Source organism: Phoenix dactylifera, chromosome 5 (assembly GCF_051530095.1).
Source record: "Phoenix dactylifera cultivar Ajwa chromosome 5, Ajwa_hap1_PhDact_Kaust_v1.1, whole genome shotgun sequence".
NCBI lineage: Eukaryota > Viridiplantae > Streptophyta > Magnoliopsida > Arecales > Arecaceae > Phoenix > Phoenix dactylifera.
Window position 1 is genome coordinate 22,855,206 of NC_143194.1, and position 20,600 is coordinate 22,875,805.

General features: G+C 38.0%; 1 protein-coding gene across 25 annotated transcripts in view; it reads right to left on the reverse strand.

Annotated features, from left to right (window-relative positions):
- The window catches only part of LOC103711005 (protein ALTERED SEED GERMINATION 2-like), a 49,706-nt gene that overhangs the window by 6,523 nt on the left and 22,583 nt on the right, over window positions 1-20,600 (reverse strand). For 17 of the 25 annotated variants that reach the window (XR_015987140.2, XR_003386467.4, XR_015987142.2 and 14 more), the window contains 6 exons: window positions 7,998-8,140; window positions 7,731-7,901; window positions 7,544-7,654; window positions 7,288-7,399; window positions 4,615-4,961; window positions 3,971-4,061 (listed from right to left, as the gene is read on the reverse strand). Coding sequence is in view for 7 of the 25 variants with exons in the window: in XM_008796965.6 (XP_008795187.2) it covers window positions 3,971-4,061; window positions 4,615-4,961; window positions 7,288-7,399; window positions 7,544-7,654; window positions 7,731-7,901; window positions 7,998-8,140 (975 nt within the window). In the remaining 18 variants the exon portion in view is untranslated. Of the gene's footprint in view, window positions 1-3,957; window positions 4,062-4,614; window positions 4,962-7,287; window positions 7,400-7,543; window positions 7,655-7,730; window positions 7,902-7,997; window positions 8,141-20,600 lie in introns of all 25 variants that reach the window. The other 8 variants (XR_015987149.2, XR_015987150.2, XR_604710.6 and 5 more) reach the window with 1 other exon arrangement.

Below are 20,600 nucleotides of genomic sequence, written 5' to 3' on the forward strand. Positions count from 1 at the left end.
TAGTATGGGACTCACTGACAATGCTGCAAACCCCGTAGCAAGACCTCAGCATGGATTTCGTAATGGGAGTACATGGAAATCGGACTACTTGGGACCATTTGGAGTCATGATTCAATTATTGTTATAGTGGAACTCTTTTAAAAAGTGGCATGTTTTGCTTCTTACAATAAGATAGCTGACGTGCCACATGTAGCTAAGATATTACTTAACAATGTTGTAGGATTGCAGTCTTCCTAACTCTCACTAGTAGGGATATTCATTATGTAAGCAACTTTTAGAAAACTAATATCACTCCAGCCAAGGTTGGCGGAAACAAACCTAATGATTATGCAACATTTGCTAGGTCTCTTTATGACTTGCACAATGAAATTAAAGTTAACATAAAACCTAAATAAAGTTAGATATAAGTCTTCTGTAGATATTTATTTCGGAGTTTCACAAACCTGAAAAATGATGGAGCAACTTCAACCTAGAAGATTTCCAAAGGGCACCTTAAACAAGGTCCATGCCAAACATGTGGATCCATACAAGATTTTCAGGAAGATTGGTGTTAATGCTTATGCATATTTCTCCTCCAAAAGTAGTAATTAGCAATTTATTTGATGCAAAAGACTTGAAAGCAAGCAACAGACTCAATTTTATCCCTGGAGTTCGTCACCAACACCCTAATCTTTCAACCCATTCTCGTCCATTCCATGCAGCATTATACCACCACTCCCATCCATACCTACCCTATCTATATAACCACCATTTTCAAAGAGGAAATTGCTTGGGGACACCCTAGACTGATGACGCTCTCCATGCATACAGAAATATACCAGAAATTTTTTAGTCAATTGGCAGGGTTGGTATTTCTAGAATGTATGTTGATGAGAAAGGAGCTAAAAAGACTCAACCCAAAGATATGCATGATATACCATAGATTTCATCCACTGGATTTCTTTTCTTTCAGCCTTCTTTCTCCTGCAAACTTCCTAGCCTCTTCTCATCCTTTTTTTTCGGTTTTCCTTTTCCTCCCTTCCATCTTCATCCAGTCTCGATGCATAATACCAATCCTCATAAGGACATCAAAGAACCCTGTTTGTGCATCTTTGCAGCCAGCTCTTGCTGCTGTCCGGAACATGGCAGTTGGCCCTTATATTCATTAGACCAGAACTTGACCATTATCAGTTGAGCCAGATGCAGGTCTACTCAGCCACCAAATTTTTCCTAGTGGCCCTTCTTAAGGTAGTAAGTTAACTCCCTTTCAATTCCTAACCAGTGCACCATCAGCTCTAAAGCCAATAACCCATAGATCATTACCTAATCCTCATACCTCTCTACCACCCTATTTGCCTTGTTGTTCTCTCAAATCCCTGTCGCTTTCAGTCTTGAAACCTGAACCCTATTATTCCCTCAAGCAAACAGCAATTCGTAGCCCTAGCCACCTAGTCATCTTAATCATTTCTTAAACTTGAAGCCAAAGATCTAATACCTCCTGTCACCAATTAGTAACAAACCACAGCAACCTGTCCTAGACACTGAAAATAAAACTTGATTCCTGACATAGCAATAATGTGTCTTCCCTAAACCATTCGAGAAGTTTCTGATCATCAAAGGCTTTCAACCAATTGTTTGACAGCTTGGCAGCCATATTTCTGATTCAGGAGAGAATTTGGTCATATGCTCATAGCAGGATTTTCAAGGAAGGGCAGAATCAGCATCATATTCTAGTCACAATTTTTTCCTTTTCAAAGATGGGAAACCTTTTCAAGCCCATCTAATCAGGACAATATACCCTTCCCGTGTTGCCTAAGGCTGTGCACCCCCCTCCCCATCCAGCGACCCCTTCAGCAAGCCCCCTCCACCTCTAGTGACCTATCATCTTCTTCCACTCTCTATTCCCTACTCCCTTCCATCACCATGTGCCACCATCCTCCCCTCCATTGCAGTCCACCACCATCCACTCACCCCCCTCCACCCCTCTCTCTCCACCACCACCAGCTGCCCGACATTGTCCTGTTCTTCCATTTCCTCTCTCTTCCACCACCTCCCACCACTACCATTGCTTCATCCTCTTACACCCCTCTCTACCCCCTTTTCCACTACCTTTCTCCACAATAGTCAACCACCATCCACCACCACACTTCCCCCTCCATTTGCAATCCCCCCCCCCAACCTTCCACACTGTGGTCTCCCTCCGTTTCCAATCATCCTCAACACGTCTCTTTCAAGTGGTCTGATATCAACCATATGACCGAACAACAAAAAATTCATTTGTAATTACAACTACAGGCAATCAAGTAAAAACAGATTTTGCAGATCAAAATATTTTGCAACATTTTTATGTGCAACTACAAATCCTTCTACATGCAATAGGTTTGCAGGCAACCAAACAGGCCCTAAGAGGGTTCGCAGCTGGTTTTATTTAATTCTAATCTAAGCCAACATTAATTGCATGCCCATGTCATATTAGGTTTCTTTGTTATCACACAGAACATTGAAAGTATTTGATTATGCTTATTGGCATTTTTTTATGCCCTTTGTTGCATTTCTTCCTATATGGCATAGTGTTTCTTTAGGTCTGTCTGCATCAGGAGGTAGCAGGTATAAAGGTATATAACATTAATAGCCAAATGATATATTAAATGATTGGCAAATAGAGATTTAACAGAATGAAAGTGAAGTTTGATGATTTCATCTTGGGGTATTAAATTGATTTTATTAACGTCAGATGTACCACTGAAAACGTGAGTACAGCTTACACGCGCATCAGTACCTACCATGGAGAAAGAGGCAAGGAGCCTTTTTCATAAAATAGATATAGAGCAAAAAGTTATGATCACTAGCCCTAATGTTCTTATCAGTTGGAACTACAAAGTTACTTAAGTCCTATAAAAAGAGATTAGCCAAGAAAATCCATCACTTCCTCTCCCCTTTGCATATTAGACGGCAATCTAAATAAACTCTATAGAAAGGATTAGGTTGGCATAAGTAAAGCACTTATGAGGATGTAATAGTCGAATTAGTTTTCTTCCACATGTTGACAATACATTCATGTCTTGCACTTCACTTGACTTTGCCAAGGGACTAGAATAGGTCATAGACATTTTTTCTTTTTTCTTTTTCAGAAAAAAAAGCGAGTGTTTTGTAAAGATTTTTTAAAAATAAATCTGTGAACTTTGCTTCTGTTTTAAGGTGCTTTCATAGGATCGAGGATCCAAGCATAAAATGGTAAAGAGTGCCTTGGTGGTCATTGGGATGAAGGAGTTAAAGTTGGAGCAACTCTCATGAAGTGTATGGTCAAGAAAATTGTATTAGATAACCTTCCTCATCAGAGAACTAATTGCAGAACCAAGAAACACCGTCATACCATTAAATATAAAACCCATTTCCGTCCCTTTCATTAAAGATCCACACCTGTTCATTCTAAATCTCCCATTAAATAATGTGGAGAACCACATTCCGAAGGGCACATCATCTACAACCTGATCACAAATGAAAATTGAATAATTCTATGTGGTGCATTGTTTCTTCACCGATTAAACTGTAGATTCATCACCATGGAAATGGTGGCAAGAGCAAGTACATGCAAAATGCATATAGTGTCATTTTTAGTTTTCCACAATTATAGGGTGCTTTAGCTTCTAGGTCTCGATGCTTGGCCTTAAAATGATACTCTCTGTACTTTCCCTCTTCCAAGATCATGCATTCAAGAAATTGACATATTATTCTTTCTTTTCTTCCCGGTGCAGTGAAGTGGAAATTAATATTTGCTTGCAAAAACTAGCATATTTTATTGAAAAATATACAGAAAAATCAAATTGTTGGATGAACCCAATCCAGTACTCACGAACAAGAAGAAAATGTAAATAAACAGGCAATCTCTCACATAAAGAACCTAGATTATGAACTAAAGAAAACTTCAACTATTTTGCAGTGTAATTTCATTATTATTAAAAGAGAGAGAGAACTTGCTTGTTTTTTGCACCTTGTTGTCCAAGAAAGCTAGCTTGCTTTATATCTGTCCCCACATTGCAGTGGCCAATAAATCTTTGTTTCATATCAATCGCAGCTTCAGGCTGCAGAATATAGAAAAAGCCACATATTGTATAAAAATGAAAAAATAAAATGAAAGAGAAACCAAAAGAAGAACAATAAACAAATATTAAAACAACTATCACATACACCAAATAATGTAGTACAGAATTGCCATCCTTACAGGCCACTGGACAATTTTGAATAGCATGATAACCAATTGACCATCGGAACAATGAATAATTATAGTGAATAATGGTACCCTTCCAACAGTAGCTTTGTTAAAACCACGCTTTCAGGTCATTCATGATTTTACTGGCACATGGATTTTGACTGGATGTCTTCAAACTCACGTGAAATTTGGACAGAAAATAATCTCTGTATCAAATAATTAATTTACCCCAGCATGCAACCAATACAGAAAGAGAGAGATAAAGAGATGGAGAACTGGCTATGAACAGAAGGGGTCCCACCATGCAAGAAGTTCTTGAGATGTATGGCATGCAAATCTGAATATTAAAATGCATCAACAGTGCTAACTACTTGTCATTACTAACAAGTGAGATTCAGTTAAAAGTTCTTGGAGGGAAGAAAGACCTGATAAGAAGAATCTTCATGTTGAGAGGAAGATGAAGGAGATCCATGTGAACCATCCGTACTGCAGTTTTCTCTAGCTGAGTCATCTCTTCGATGAAACCTCAAATTTAAACTTCCTCGAAGAATGTTTGAGTCATTATCACGACCCTCGTCTCCTGATACTGGCGTTTCAAAGTCCAGCTCCATTTCTTCCTCATAATCAGAAAACTCTCTACCATACCAATCCTCTTGAGATGGGCTACTCAGCTCTGACTGAATGAGTACATCACCCAGTGATCTTAACCTTCCATGTCGCCCTTCACTCTTAGTTATTGCTTCATTGTCCTTTTTGCTTTTCTCAGCTTCAGCTGTACCAGAGTAACATAACACAACACACTTGAGACAAACTTTGTAGAGACCTGAGAAATGCATGTACAAAGTGCAAAGCACACAAATGTGTTTGTTTATGCATGTGAGAATTTGCTGTGCCTACATGTCTACAAGCAATAAGAAAGAAGAATTCTTCAATTACAAATTGCATAGAAAATTCATATATGAAATGGATCTGTAGCTATAATATATTTTAGATAGTTCATATTACAATGATCAGGACTGATTACACATAGATGCAATTTGCAATCAAGTTATACCATCCACTATTTCATGAAATGGTACATGGATGCAGCAGTAGGTGACCAATATAATACATCCATTTAGAACTCCAACTCCACCTCCACCTCCCTACCCCACCCAAAGAAAAAGAAGGGAAAAAAGAAAAGAAAAAGAAAAGAAAATATAGAAAATAAAAGGAACAGCTGATACATCTAAACAAGTACCTAGTATAACAGATTCCAACATCAGCACTTTAGATTGGCAATAAAAAGCATGAGAATGAATAAGAGGCATCATAATAACTTAGACATGGAGAATTTAAAAATAATATCCCCACCATACGTGGTCGGTTACTCAAGCCATGAATAGAAATTTAATAAAGGAATGCTCAATGCATATCATCCTAGATAATTGCATGCAATAAAGAACTGTTTGACATACCTCTGCCAGTCATAAGTTGGCATGGCATGGCATCATACAGTAAAGTGTTTTGCCAACTGCTGAGCATACACTTGGTCACATGCTAGGGCATGTGGCAAAAAAATTGGTCCTTGCCGAGCCATGTTGGTCTATGCCAGTGCATATCAGTCAGACCGATATACAGGATACAAAGGCACATACCTACATACCATGCCCATACCTATCCAGCATGATAAATAAAATCCTATCTGGAGCAGTACAGTACGGTACCTTAATCCATGAACTGCACATTTCCTCCTAAATGCAGAGCATATCAATATGATGCTCGGTTCAATTATAACGAGTTCATTAAATAAAAAAATTGACTGCATGGCCTCTCCACATTGGCAAGAAGTAGGCTCAATTCCCCTATGTTATACTCCAGCAACTACAAAATCAAGCATACAGATACAAAAAATTATGATGCTAATGAATTCTACATGGCCAGTGCTAGAAACACCCACCAAAACAACAATATTAACAGATAAAATTGAATGCATGCGAATGTACAGTTACCTACTATGAAGAGTAACTTGTAAATATCAAACTATCAGAAGAATAATGAGCTCTAAAGAAAAACAATGGGCTTCAGATAAACTTTTAGAAAATACAACAGCATCATATGAAAAGTATCATGAAAAATATAATTAATCTGACATTAGTAGCAGGAATCTTCTAATTAGGATGGTGAACCTGCTTCCAAATCTCCTCCAAAATTCATCCCTACCCACTTCTCAAGTGTTCTCTTACTACGTATTTTATGAGACTCACTTCCCTGTCCCTACACCCAACCCGTTTCTGGTAACCAAGCTAGCGTTTGGCAAGGTCGCCAATCTTTAGCTCAGTTTTCTCTTTTTAAAAAAAATGAAACCAGTTTACCTCTGAAAAAAACAAAACTTGGCGGTGAATATGGTGATGGTGGTGGAGGCAGTGGTTTTGTGGCCAGCAGCGACTGGAGGGGGTGACAGACAGCAGTAGCCAGCGACGGCCATTGTTGGGTAGTGGGGGTGGTGGCAGGCAGTTTCCGGTTTTCAAAAAAGTTAAATACACATTGTCCAGGTTCACAAATTTTAGAAACATTTTCAAAAAACTAAAAATAGAAACAGGATTACCAAACACCAGTAAAAAAAATGAAAATTGTAAATTGACAACCATGCCACAGGGCTTAAAGAATCTGACACCAGCATCCCATATTGTTCTTATGCAATCCTCAACTAAAGGTTGGCAACACATACAGTGTAAACAGGGATAAAATTAAAAAGTTTCGAAGTCCCACTCATCGGTTGACAAAAAGGATCAACAAACATCTATTACAAGCCTAGGAGGAAAAACAACTAATACTAGCCCCCGAAGTAACAATTAAAGAGTTACAGAACCGTCTTGTTCCAACTGCAGTTAAGGAACCTACCCTTTATTCACAAAGATTCATGACACTAAAAGAACAGCAGGTATGTTGTTTGTCAAAGGCTTTTCTTTCACAATGCAGCAAAACAAGAAAATGGGGGAAATTCGACTCCAAGTATGTTAGAGGCTTATACTTATACACAATGACAACAGTTAAAGCATGAGAGCCCTTAAACTAAAATGCAAAAGACACAAAATATTCAAATTTTACAGACTAACCTGCAGCAAGACGATCTTTTATTCGCTCTACCATTTGAGCAGCATCAGAGTTTGACGGAGCCAAATTATGAGCCGCTTCTGCATACTCTAAAGCTTCTTTATTTTTCCTTAACTGCACCAAATTTCAAACAATTCAAAAGAAATCCATTTAGAAGGATCTAACATCAAATGTCAAGGGATTTCTTTGAGAGGTAGAGAAGCTTATCCAAGTCCAGAAGAACATTGATTGATTTACATGACAATCATTAAGGAGTACCTGGAGAAGTGCTTCTGACATGTAATAGTGTGCCTTATATGATGAAGGATCTATAAATCGAGCTTTGTTACAATCCCTTACAGCCATGTGAACATCATTTTTCCACTTCCTCTGAAACCAAGATGTCATGTATGGCAGATTCTCATAAAATTGATTTAACACTTAGAATAATAAGATTGTGCTGAACCTTAAGAAGCAACGATGCTCGAATACACAAGCATTCATGTCTCAGTGCAAGGCCAATCTCAGGACCTTTTCCGTCCAGTACTTCATTACACGCTTCTATTCCATAAAATAAGTTCAAGCCATCATCCAAAGCTTTTGCTGCGTCTTGAACCAGTTTCTTGCACATGTCAAGCTACAATTGGGTATTAGCACAGGCATAAAGATACACATACAAAAAAGACATAGCAATTGGATAATTATTAAACAGTAAAAGAAAAAAGCTTCCCACCCTCCTCAAATCATATTTTGTTTCAGGCAAGTTGTCAGAGGAAGATGCTGGTGCTGAAGGTACTTTTGTTTCTTTAAGTAAAGGAGCTATATACAATTGCTTTGGAACATCATCAGCAGTGTATCTTGTACTACCCTGGCCATCTAGAAGTTACAAAAAAAAGGTACATTAGCAGTCATCATGAAAAAAATATGAACTAAAGTACAAATATACTTTCTCAAACATATTAGCATCACTTGCACTAATTTCAGCACCTAAATTACGTAATTGATATTGAATGTTGCTTCCATGCACAACCTCTCTATACTTTCAGATCAAGGAAAATGAAAAAATCTACGTAACCTAGCTCCGATAACCAATGATCGGCAGACCGACCGAAACCGAGTGGTTCGGCCCAACAGAACCAACCCCGATGCCAAGTCGGAACAATTCAGTAAGTTAGATCGGTTCAATTATAAAATTCCTCCCCCCCCCCCCCCCCCCCCCCCCGTTTGATGGTTTGAGTGTCTTTGTGGGCTCTCTCATTCGCTTCACCGCTAGACATCGCTCGCTCTACACTCTTCGATGCTGGCCATCATAGGTAAACCTCCCCCCTCTCTCTCTATCTCTCTCAATCCCCACCATAGTCCAACCAAACCACATCCACGATGGCTCTCCTCACTAAATTCTAGCCCTCCCCTGGCGAACATTAGCCCTCTTCGATGGTCCTCAAAACCCCGGCAGCCCCCAATCGAAGCCATCCCATTGGATACCGGTCGATCTAAAGGGATTCACCATTGTGCATGGCATTTGTGCTCCTGGTCACTGATAAGCATCCCCCTCTCTCTCCCTTCCACCCTCCTCCTCTCTCTCCCCGCATCCACTACAGCCCTCCTCCCTAGATACCAGCCTTCCCCTAACAAATATTGGCCCTCTTCCACGGTCCCCAAACCTCCAGGGCCCCAAATCGGAGCCATCCTCCCAGATCCTAGACGACCTAAGGGGATTCGCCACTATGCATGGCGTCTGCACTCCTAGTCACCAGTAAGCCACCCACCTCTCTCTCCTCCTCCCTCCCTCTCCCTCAGCTTCCCTCTCCTTCTCCCCCTCCCTATTTCGGTACACCTCAAAACAATCTAGTGCAGATCCGTACAAACCAAATAGATCACCTGCCAGTACGAGCCCTAGTACTGGTTCAGCAGACTTTGCCTGAGACTAGCTAATTTTTCATGATAATGATGTTATCCATCTTGCTTGTCTTGCTAAGTCCTGCATTATTCGCCATGAAAGATCCCCCAACATAATAAGCCTTAACATGGAGCACCTTTTAAACAAGACTCCAAACAAGATCATGCGGAGTATTATTATCAGCTATCTACATGATGTCAAGTGTCAACCATCCCATTGATTATGCTAACTTTTCCAGCCCACATTATAAGATGAGGGACTATTAACATGGACATAACCTCTTAAAGTACAAGCATTCACACATGCATACACACGGACATATGTGTGTAGGCAAGTAAGCAAACATATATATTTCATAAGGAAGGGTGGATGAGAACTCCATATATATCAACATATAAACATATGTGTACACACACACGCACACAACCTAGAGGGCTTTTAGCTAAAGGATTTTGCGTTGAGGAATCATAATGCTACTAAGGAATCAACAGTCTGTCACGCCCTAGATCCGAAATGTGACATGGCCGTGCTATCAAGGGTTACAACCCACGATAACATGAAGCCAACATTACATTTAGTTTTCAAATCCATATCAAATACAATAGAGTAAATAGAAATTTAATTTTATTACCCATTAAATAAAACCAATACTAGTTCAAAGCGTCTAAATCCAAACATAAATACCAATCCCACAATCTTTACTATTCAGAAAATCACTAACTATAATTTTATAATCAACTGAAGAGCTAAAGTTCTGCTCTGCTATAAAGATCGCCAAGCTTGCTAACGCGAACTCCAAGCCTGGACCATCACTCGTACCTATCGATCCTATTTTTCTAGAAAGAGGAAAAAAATAGAAGTATATGAGCGACACAGCTCAGTAAGTAAACCGTCCACTATCTTACCAGATCAAACATAAGTTTTTGCATGTCAATGCATCATTTAAAAAAAATAATAGATATTACAAAATAAAGCATTTCATAGTATAGTATATTAAAACAAGTCATAAAGCCAATCATGTGTGCATAAATCATTCATATTTCATAAACATGGTCCTAGTGTATAGCATAAATTAAATCATAAATTATGTACCATTGATTAAATTACTTCTCTCGGACTAAATGTTAACGTCACCATTATACCCGTGACAGGGCCGTAATCGACAAACACCAACTATTATTACTCGTTGGTAAGGTCGTATGCCAACTACTATTACCCGTTGGCAGGGTCACATGAAACTGGATGTTGATCTACCCCACTTTCAAAGGCCATATATAGCTATCTGAGAGCCTTTCGCCATAGTCACTAAGACAATTTTTCAAATCATAATCATACATGAATAAAATACTAAATAGCTTTATGAAGTTCGTAGCCCATAAATAAGCAGTTAACAGTAGAATAATCATAAAATTATTCTTTTTCATAACAAAAATACAATTTTCATAAATATGGAGTTTATAGTTCACAAATAGTACTTAACGGTAAAACAATCATGGATCCATTATTTCATAATAAATTATAAGTTTTATAATATCGTATGCTTGATTCTTAATTTTAAGAAAACATGATATCATCAACATTTAATACTATTTTCATATTTTTATAATACCAGAAAATAAATGAATTTGAAAATTAGTAAGAAGTATAAGGCTTACTTATCTCTTTTGTCTTCGATTGTCAAACTTCGCTAGGCGACTCCGCTAGAGCTATTTAAAATATTAACAACGAGATTAATTTCTAATTGATGACTTCAATAAAATAATACAAGAAATCTTGACCGAGCGTTGGTGGTTCAATGAATCGGACTCAATCAATGCCAAGATTAATCAACATGGTTCATCAATGAAGGTTTCAAGAATATTCAACAAGGCCGGAGTGATCAGTCCAGTAAACAACCCAGGCACCAAGGCGGATCAGAGCCCTTTATAGGGTCAGCTCGAGTTCGTAGATGAGGTCAACAAGGCCCGATACTGGGTTTCATAGATCTTCTAGAGAGAAAATAAAGAGGAGACGAGAGGAAAGAAGAGAGAGACTCTTCTTTCTTCTCAAAACAGGGGAGAGCTCGTCTCTCCCTTTCCTCTTTGAACTAGAGGGGGTGGCAGCCATAGTGGTCAGCCCCGACGATGGTGGCCATGGGCGGCCCGTCGGCCGCTACCTCGCCGGTAATGGTGGCTGACCGGCACAAGAAAGAAGGAAAAAAGATCCCAAAAGAAATGTGGAGGATGATCCATGGCAACTCCCTATTCGCAGACACATTCTCAGTTGTCCTAGACAATGGCAAAACCCGGCCAAATCTGGCGGCAAGTGGCGGCGAAACTCGGTAAGACACCGAAACAGGGCACCGCTGTTTTAGAAGGTATTCCGGCGATTTGCTGGCTCAAACCCAAACAAAAGCTTGCTAAAACACTAGGAAAGGAAAGGAAACAAGATAAGGAACATTTACCTGAAAGAATAATGCCCTACAAGCCAATCACAATCTGTATTGTGAAAGGATTTCTTTTGATTTTCCAACTCATGTACATGATATTTTATTATAAATAAAAAAGACATTATGTTTCATCATATGCTGCATCTTATATTTATGATGAACCCCATAGATAAGGGCAATGGTTTTAGGGCTATGATGAGATCATGCAAGTGAGACCTAAAACCCTAAAACCCTAATTTAAAATATTTCTAGTTGTTGGTATATTAAGTCGGGCATCAATATTACCGGAAAGACTGGCATATCTTCTGTATGCTCGATGGAAAGGGTGATTGATCTCACAATCACTTGTGTAGAAACACTAATACAAGGATGTGGGTGGTCATTAGAAAAATCAGTTTTCTGAATTGACCTGCCAAAAGAATATCTTATGGAGTCTTACTTACATGTCAAAAGATGATTCTCTTAATGGAAGTTATGCAACTCATTCTTTGAACTGAGACCACCATAATATCTTGTGCACATGAATCCATGTTTTGGTTCATACTCATTCATGACAAAAGTCGTGCATGGGGTGTTCTGGATATGGTGGATTTTGCACGAAGGTTGTGAGTAGATCAACAAGAAATCAATCACTTCTAGTAAGAGAAGATCGCATCCTACTTACTCTAATCATATGATAATTCAGAAAGTCTTTGATCAAAGCAGAATGAAAATTAGAAAGAGTTTCTAATGTTTCATTATTAGAATTATCATTAAAAGATTGAGAGAGATATGAATATGTAATTGAGTTTGACATAGATCCATACTCATATACATATTCGGGATGCAAATTGATTGAAGGATTAAATCACACAGTAACTTGCCACTGAAAAGTATGTTTGGTATTTCCACCAAATATCATATCTTCCGAGTAGACATGATACGTTGCTAGACGTCAATCTTGTCTTGTAAATTTGATCGAATTAAAAAATTTAATTCAATCACCAATTAGAAAGGGTTCTAATTGTTAAGCTCGGATTTGCACTGTTTGGACCTAAATTGATTAAGAGAGTTCTAATCAAATCAGGTCAACTTGCACCTCGACCTACTGCTGGCTGGATATGGAATCCAATGAGTCACACACAAGAGAACTGATTAAAGATCTAATTAAATTAGATCATATTTGCAGAATGAACATGCTAGCACGTGTTGCAAACTCGAGCTTCTAATTTGAATTGGATTCGAATTTGATTCTTGATTTGGATTGATCTAATTAAATTGGCCTTTATGTTAGATCATATCCTAGTTTGGGCTAACCAAGAGTTGGCACCTAATTGGCTTGGTTTTGAACCCAATTGGATTGGGTTTGATGGGGCCATAAATGGATAAGGATGAAAAATTCATTTGGATAAAGGAATCTTATTTATTTAACTTCCTACTCTTATCTTATCTTTTCCTCTCTTATCTTCTCACGTCTTTATCCATATGGGGCGCCATCTTCTGATTAACTTAAGCCCTTGGATGTTGGTTGGCGCCTCACTAATGCTTGGCACCCCTTCGGAAAAAACACCGAAAAAATTCTGCATGACGAGTCCTGCTTTAAGGCGACTCTTCGGTGTTTTGGATTTGAATTTAAATCCAGAAAGGGTGTGGAGGTGTGGAGCATGAAGAGATAAGGATGGTGCCTCATCTAGAGGCGCCACTTCCTTATGGCCTGAAGAGAAAACAATGAGGCACCTCTTCCTTTTCTTTAGGCATGTGGATAAGGATGCATCTTTTGGAGATTTATCCTCACACCAGAGCCAAGCACCCCTCCGCCAACTATAAATAGTTGGCATTCTCCGAAGTTCTACTCACTCAATTCTAATCCCTTCTTTCTTACATCTCTCTCCAAGGTTGTTCTATATTAAGACAAAAGGTTTTCTTTAGGACAAAAGGCTTAGAAGGAGAATTAGAAAGAAAAAGACAATTAGAAAGAGGAAGATGGAAGCCAAGAGAAAAGGGAGAAAGGCAAAGTACTTGAGAAGTATTATTTTGCCTAGAAGCCAATTGAATTCTTTGGAAGAATTCAGCATCAAGAACCAAGTTCTTTCGGAGTTAGAATCTTAAAGCAAGTTTCTGTGTGGATCAACGTTGAAGGGCGAACACTTGGGCGCCTAGTGAAAATTCTGAATATTGAAATTAGCATTACAGGTATTCTTCTATTCCTACATTTATTTTAATTTTGATTGTTACCATTAAGGTGGTCTTGGGTTTAGGATTTGATGTTTCGAAATTTCATTATGAAAATTTTTGAAATCCCGCGCTTCCGCTGCGCCCCTACATCATAGAAATCCTTACTGTGGTATCAGAGCCGACCTTCATTGGTTCAATCAAATGATCATGCTAGATGTAGGATTGATGATCACTTAAGTTTTGATATTTGCTATGTGATGTTATATTGTTCAAATGTCTTGATATGAATTCTCATATAAGATATGTTGAAGCATGGTCATACTCCTTGCTATGTTTGCTTCTTACATTAGAAATGCAATATATGTTACATTTATAAAATGTGCAAGAGACCGGAAAGCCCTCATAAAAATTATATTAAGTCGTAGTGAAAGATACTTTAAGCTGATCCATTCTGGATTGATTGATCAATTGGTGTCTAGGAAAGTGTCAAACATAGTTACTTAATTAGGACCGTTGCGAAAGCACGGGGAGCCTCCCACATACTTATCTGGCCAATTTGGTTAATTATCTTTTATGAAAAGCTTAATGTTGAAAAACACTACTCTGAGCCTTCCTTCATGCCAAGACATTATTTTGTCAGAAATCCAAGCAGGTTTGTTGCGAAACCGCAAGGTTTGCTATGGAGATTGATGTCATATTGTCTTAGTACATAGAGATGCTTACGGTATGTTATGATATGTTGCTTTGTTGTGCAACCACAAGGGCAACATTATTCAAATATGACTGTATGGAAATAAAGAGTTTGACTTAATTAAAACATTATAGTTTGTTGTGTAACCGCAAGGCTATAAGTGTTTTAGAGGACAAGGTAATATTGAGAATTGCATGAGATGCAACTGGAAAAAGTTTCCTACCTCTGAACTCATAAAGGTTTATTGTGAAACCGCAAGGCCTCTATGAGGAATTAGGATCTCAACTCCACTAAGAAAAACCAATTCGGTTTTCTCGTTTATCATAAGAGAGGGCTATGATATTCGATAAAATAGTGGGAGTAACAATTAGATAAAAGTCCTTATCTAATTGTATATATCTCATCATGAATGGTCTGCTTATGTTAGTTTTGTTCTTTGCTTATGTAAAATAATTCTGCATTAATGGCTTCTTCACTATCATTGAAGGGCATCTTGGATGCCAACAAGTTGACCGGTTCTAACTATGTGGACTGGTTGAGGAATTTAAAGATTGTTCTCACTCAAGAGAAAATATCTTATATCCTCAAAACCCCTGGCCTTGGATCGGTAGGGAAAGATGCTACTGAAGAAGAGGTAGCCACATACAAGATGTGGAAGAATAACAGTTTAACTGTTAAATGTATCATGCTGGCCTCCATGAGCAATGAATTGCAAAGGCAGCATGATAGCATGGATACTCACTCTATACTTCTCAATTTAAAAGAGTTGTATGGAGAATAGAGTAGAACTGCTAGATATGAGATATCTAAACAGTTATTCCGTGCAAGGATGAGTGAAGGGACATCCGTACAAGACCAAGTTCCCATGGTAATTGACTTGATCACTAGAATGAGTTAATTGGGTTTTGTGATGGATGGTGAGCTAAGTCAGGATTTAATCCTACAGTCACTCCCAGAATCCTTCTCTCAGTTAGTTGTGAATTATCACATGAACAAACTGAATACCTCTTTGACTGAGCTGTTAAATATGCTTAGAACAGCTGAGAGCCCTATCAAGAAGGAAAAGGGTCCACTCCTTGTAGATGGAATCTCTAAGAAGAAAACAGGCATTAAGGGTTCTAAGAAAAGATTGAACCCTAAAAGTAGCAGGATGAAGAGGAAGAAAGGAAAGAAAATCTCCGGATCAAGTACCTATTTCTATTGCGGCAAGGAAGGCTACTGGAAAAAGAATTGCAAGATATTTCTTGCAACTGTAAAGCCTGATGCAAGAATTGCATCAAAAGATATGCATATGTTATATGCCAGTTTGTCATTAAGTTCATCAAATTCAAATTCATGGGTATTGGATATCGGCTGTGGTTCTCATATTAGCAAGTCATTGCAGAGACTACAGAGAATTAGAAGTTTGAAGAAGGGTGACTTCGAGCTTTATGGCGTTGGAAGAGAGTCCACCCAGGCTGAAGCTATTGGAACCTATTTTTTGAAGTTGCCTTCGAGCAAGCTCTTGGAGTTGGAAGACTGTTATTATATGTCTAAAATTATCAGAAATGTAAAACAAGGATTTGAAATTAATGGGAAGGGCAATAGTTGCTCTATTTCTTTTTCTAATAAGCATTATTGCAATGGCATTATGAAAAATGGTCTTCTAGTTCTGTCTTTTAATGATAATATATTTCATATTGATTAAAGCAAAAAACGAAAGAGAGAAGAGGTGAATTACACCTTCCTATGGCATTGCCGACTTGGTCACATAAGTGAATCAAGAATAAACAAGTTATACAAAGAAGAATTCTTTGATTCTTATGATTATGAATCATTAGGAACTTGTGAATCTTGTCTGATGAAAAAAATGACCAAGTCTCCATTCACTGGACATGGAGAAAGGGCAAGTGAGTTATTAAGACTTGTACACTCAAGCTAGAGGTGGATACTCTTATTTCATCACATTCATTGATGATTTATCAAGATTAGGATATATGTATCTTATGAAACATAAATCCGAAGCCTTTGATAAGTTTAAAGAGTGTCAAAGTATGGTTAAAAACAAACTGAAAAGAGTATTAAAATTCTTCGATCAGATCGAGGAGGTGAATACCTTTCTAGTGAGTTTTTAGATCATCTTAAAGAAAAGGGTAATCTCTAATCTCTCTGAATAGACCCCTCTGTATACACCACAGTTAAATGGCGTAGCAGAAATGATAAATCATACTTTATTAGATATGGTACGGTCCATGATGTGCTTTACATATCTTCCTTTTTTTTCCGAAAATTTGCCCTAAAAACTACTGCATATATATTGAACAGGGTACCTTCTAAATCTGCATCTAGCACTCCATATGAGATATGAAAAGGTAAAAAGCCAAGTCTTAAGTATCTTAAGATATGGGGCTGTCCAGCTTATGTCAAAAGAAATTTTGAACATAAGCTAAGTGCTAGATCAGATAAGTGTTTATTTGTAGGATATCCTAAAGAGAGTATAGGATACCTCTTCTATCAACCTACTGAACAAAAGGTCTTTGTTGGTAGGCATGCCACTTTCTAGGAAAAAGAGTTTATCCTAGAAAGGGGCACCGACAGGAGAATTGAACTTGAAGAAGTTCAAGACCTACAAAAAGAGACAAGATATTTCTCGACCAGATGTACCCATAGATGCGGTACAACCACAACATACATCTCTTCGAAGGTCAGAAAGAGTGCAAAGAGCACCTGTAAGATATAGGTTTATCATTGAAAATGACGAAGCCCACATCGTTGAGAACGATGATCCTCTGACTTATTCGGAAGCTATTATAAGTAAAGACTCTGACAAATGGCTAGAGGCCATGAAATCCAAAATAGACTCAATGTATACCAACCAAGTATGGACTTTGGTTGATGCACCTGAGGATGTAACCCCTATAGGTTGCAAGTGGGTCTATAAGAAAAAGATTGGAGCAGATGGCCAAGTAGAAACTAACAAGGCTAGATTGGTGGCAAAAGATTTCAGGCAAAAACAAGAAATTGACTATGATGAAACCTTTTCACCAGTTGCCATGCTTAAATCTATTCGAATTTTGCTTGCAATAGCTGCATACTATGATTATGAAATCTGGCAAATGGATGTTAAAACCGCCTTCCTTATTGGTCATCTTGAGGAAGAGGTTTACATGACTCAGCCAGAAGGATTTGTCTCAAGTGGAAGAACAAATCAAGTATGTAAGCTTAAGAAATTCATTTATGGATTAAAGCAAGCATTAAGGAGTTAGAACATCCATTTTGATATGACAGTCAAAGAGTTTAGCTTTTTTTATTAAAAAAAATGAGTTTAGCTTTATCAAAAATGTGGATGAACCTTGTGTGTATAAGAAGACAAGTGGGAGTGCTATTGTCTTCTTAGTTTTGTATGTAGATGACATACTTATCATTGGAAATACAATCAGTCAAGACTTGGCTATCAAAAAGTTTTTCCATGAAAGACTTGGGTGAAGCATCCTATATACTTGGAATAAAGATCTATAGGGATAGATCTAAAAAGATGCTAGGCTTGTCCCAATCTAGGTACATAGATCTTGTACTGAAAAGGTTCAGTATGGATGGAAGTAAAAGAGGTTACTTACCCATAGGTCATGGCTTACGTCTCTCTAAGAAAATGTCTCCTAAAACACCTGAAGAGAGGAATAGAATTCATTCTATTCCCTACGCTTCTGCAGTAGGATCAATAATGTATGCTATGCTATGTACCAGGCCTGATGTTGTTTATGCCTTAGGCATAGCAAGCATATTTCAGGCTAATCCAGGAAAGGATCATTGGAAAGCAGTGAAAAATATTCTTAAGTACTTGAGAAGGACTAAAGATGTTTTTCTAGTGTACGGTGGATCTGAGTTGAAACTAGAAGGATATTCTGATTCTAGTTTTCAGTCAAATCTAGATAATAGCAAATCCATTTTAGGGTATGTCTTTACCCTGTATGGTGGTGCAGTGAGTTGGAAGAGTTCTAAGCAGCAGACTGTAGCTGACTCAGTTTCTGAGGTAGAATACGTTGGTGTAAGTGAAACTGCTAAGGAAGCTGTCTGAATAAAGAAATTCAACACTGAATTGGGTGTTGCTCCAGAGATTGCAAATCCAGTGCCAGTTTATTGTGATAACACTGGAGCTGTTGCTCAAGCAAAAAAATCAAGGTCTCATCACAAATCCAAGCACATTCTAAGACGCTTCCACCTCGTTCGAGAGATTGTCGAAAGATGAGATATAATTATTGCACGAGTAGATACAAAGAACAACTTAGCAGACCCATTTACTAAAGCATTACCTCAGCAGCAGTTTGATCGCCACCTCGATTGTATGGGGTTAAAGATTAAGGGCGATTGACTTTAGTGCAAGTAGGAAATTGAAAGAATAATGCCTTACAAACCAATCATAATCTGTATTGCAATAGAATTTTTTTTTAATTTTCCAACTCATGTACAAGATATTTTATTATAAATAAAAAAGGCATTATGTTTCATTATATGCTGCATATTATATTTATGATGAACCCCATAGATAAGGCAATGGTTTTAGGGCTATGATGAGATCATGCAAGTGAGACCTAAAATCCTAAAATTCTAATCTAAAATATTCTTAGTTGTTGGTACATTGAGTCGGGGATTAATATTACCGAAAAGACTGGTACATCTTCTGTATGCTCGATGGAGAGGATGATTGATCTCACAATCACTTGTGTGGAGACGCTAATACAAGGATATGGGTGCTCATTAGAAAAATGAGTTCACTGAATTGACCTGCCAAGAGAATATCTTATGGAGTCTTACTTACATGTCAAAAGATGATTCTCTTAGTGAAAGTTGTGCAACCGATCCTTTGACCTAAGACCACCATGGTATCTTGTGCACATGAATCCATGTTTTCGTTCATACTCATTTATGACTAAAGTCGTATAAGGGGTGTTCTGGATATGGTGGATTGTGCACGATGGTTGTGAGTAGGTCAACAAGAAATCAATCACTTCTAGTAAGAGAAGATCGCATCCTACTCACTCTAATCATATAATAATTCAGAAAGTCTTTGATCAAAACAAAATGAAAATTAGAAAGAATTTCTAATGTAATTGAAAGAAAGATTATTAGATTTATCATTAAAAAATTGAAAGAAATATCAATATGTAATTGAGTTTGACATAGATCCATACTCATATACATATTCGGGATGTAGATTGATTGAAGAATTAAATTACACGGTAACTTGCCACTGAAGGGTATGTTTGGTATTTCCACCAAATATCATATCTTCCAAGTAGACATGATATGTTGCTAAACATCAATCTTGTCTTGTAGGTTTGATCGAATTAAAGAATTTAATTCGATCACCAATTAGAAAGGATTTTTATTGTTAAGCTTGGGTTTGCACAGTTTGGACCTAAATCGATTAGAAGAGTTCTAATCAAATCAGGTCAACTTGCACCTGGACCTACTGCTAGCTAAATATGGAACCCAATGGGTCACACACAAGAAAACTGATTAAGAATCTAATTAGATTAGATCATGTTTGCAGAATGAACATGCTAGCACGTGTTGCAAACTCTAGCTCCCAATTTGAATTTGATTCGAATTTGATTCTTGATTTGGATTGATCTAATTAAATTGGCCTTTTGGTTAGATCATATCCTAGTTTGGGTTAACCAAGAGTTGGCACCTAATTAGCTTGGTTTTGAACCCAATTGGATTGGGTTTGATGGCACCATAAATGGATAAGGATGAAAAATCCATTTGGATAAAGGAATCTTATCCATTTAACTTCCTACTCTTATCTTATCTTTTTCTCTCTTATCTTCCCACGTCTTTAATCATATGGGGCGCCACCTTCTAACTAACTGAAGCCCTTGGATGTTGGTTGGCGCCCCACTAATGCTTGGCACCCCTTCGGAAAAAACACCGAAAAAATTCTGCATGAAGAGTCCTTCTGCTTTAAGGCGACTCTTCGGTGTTTTGGATTTGAATTTAAATCCAGAAGGGATGTGGGCGAGTGGGGCATGAAGAGATAAGGATGGCGCCTCATCTCTAGAGGAGCCACTTCCTTATGGTGTGAAGAGATAAATGAGGCGCCTCTTCCTTTTCTTTAGGCATGTGGATAAGGATGCATCTTTTGGAAATTTATCCTCACGCCAGAGCCAAGCACCCCTCCGCC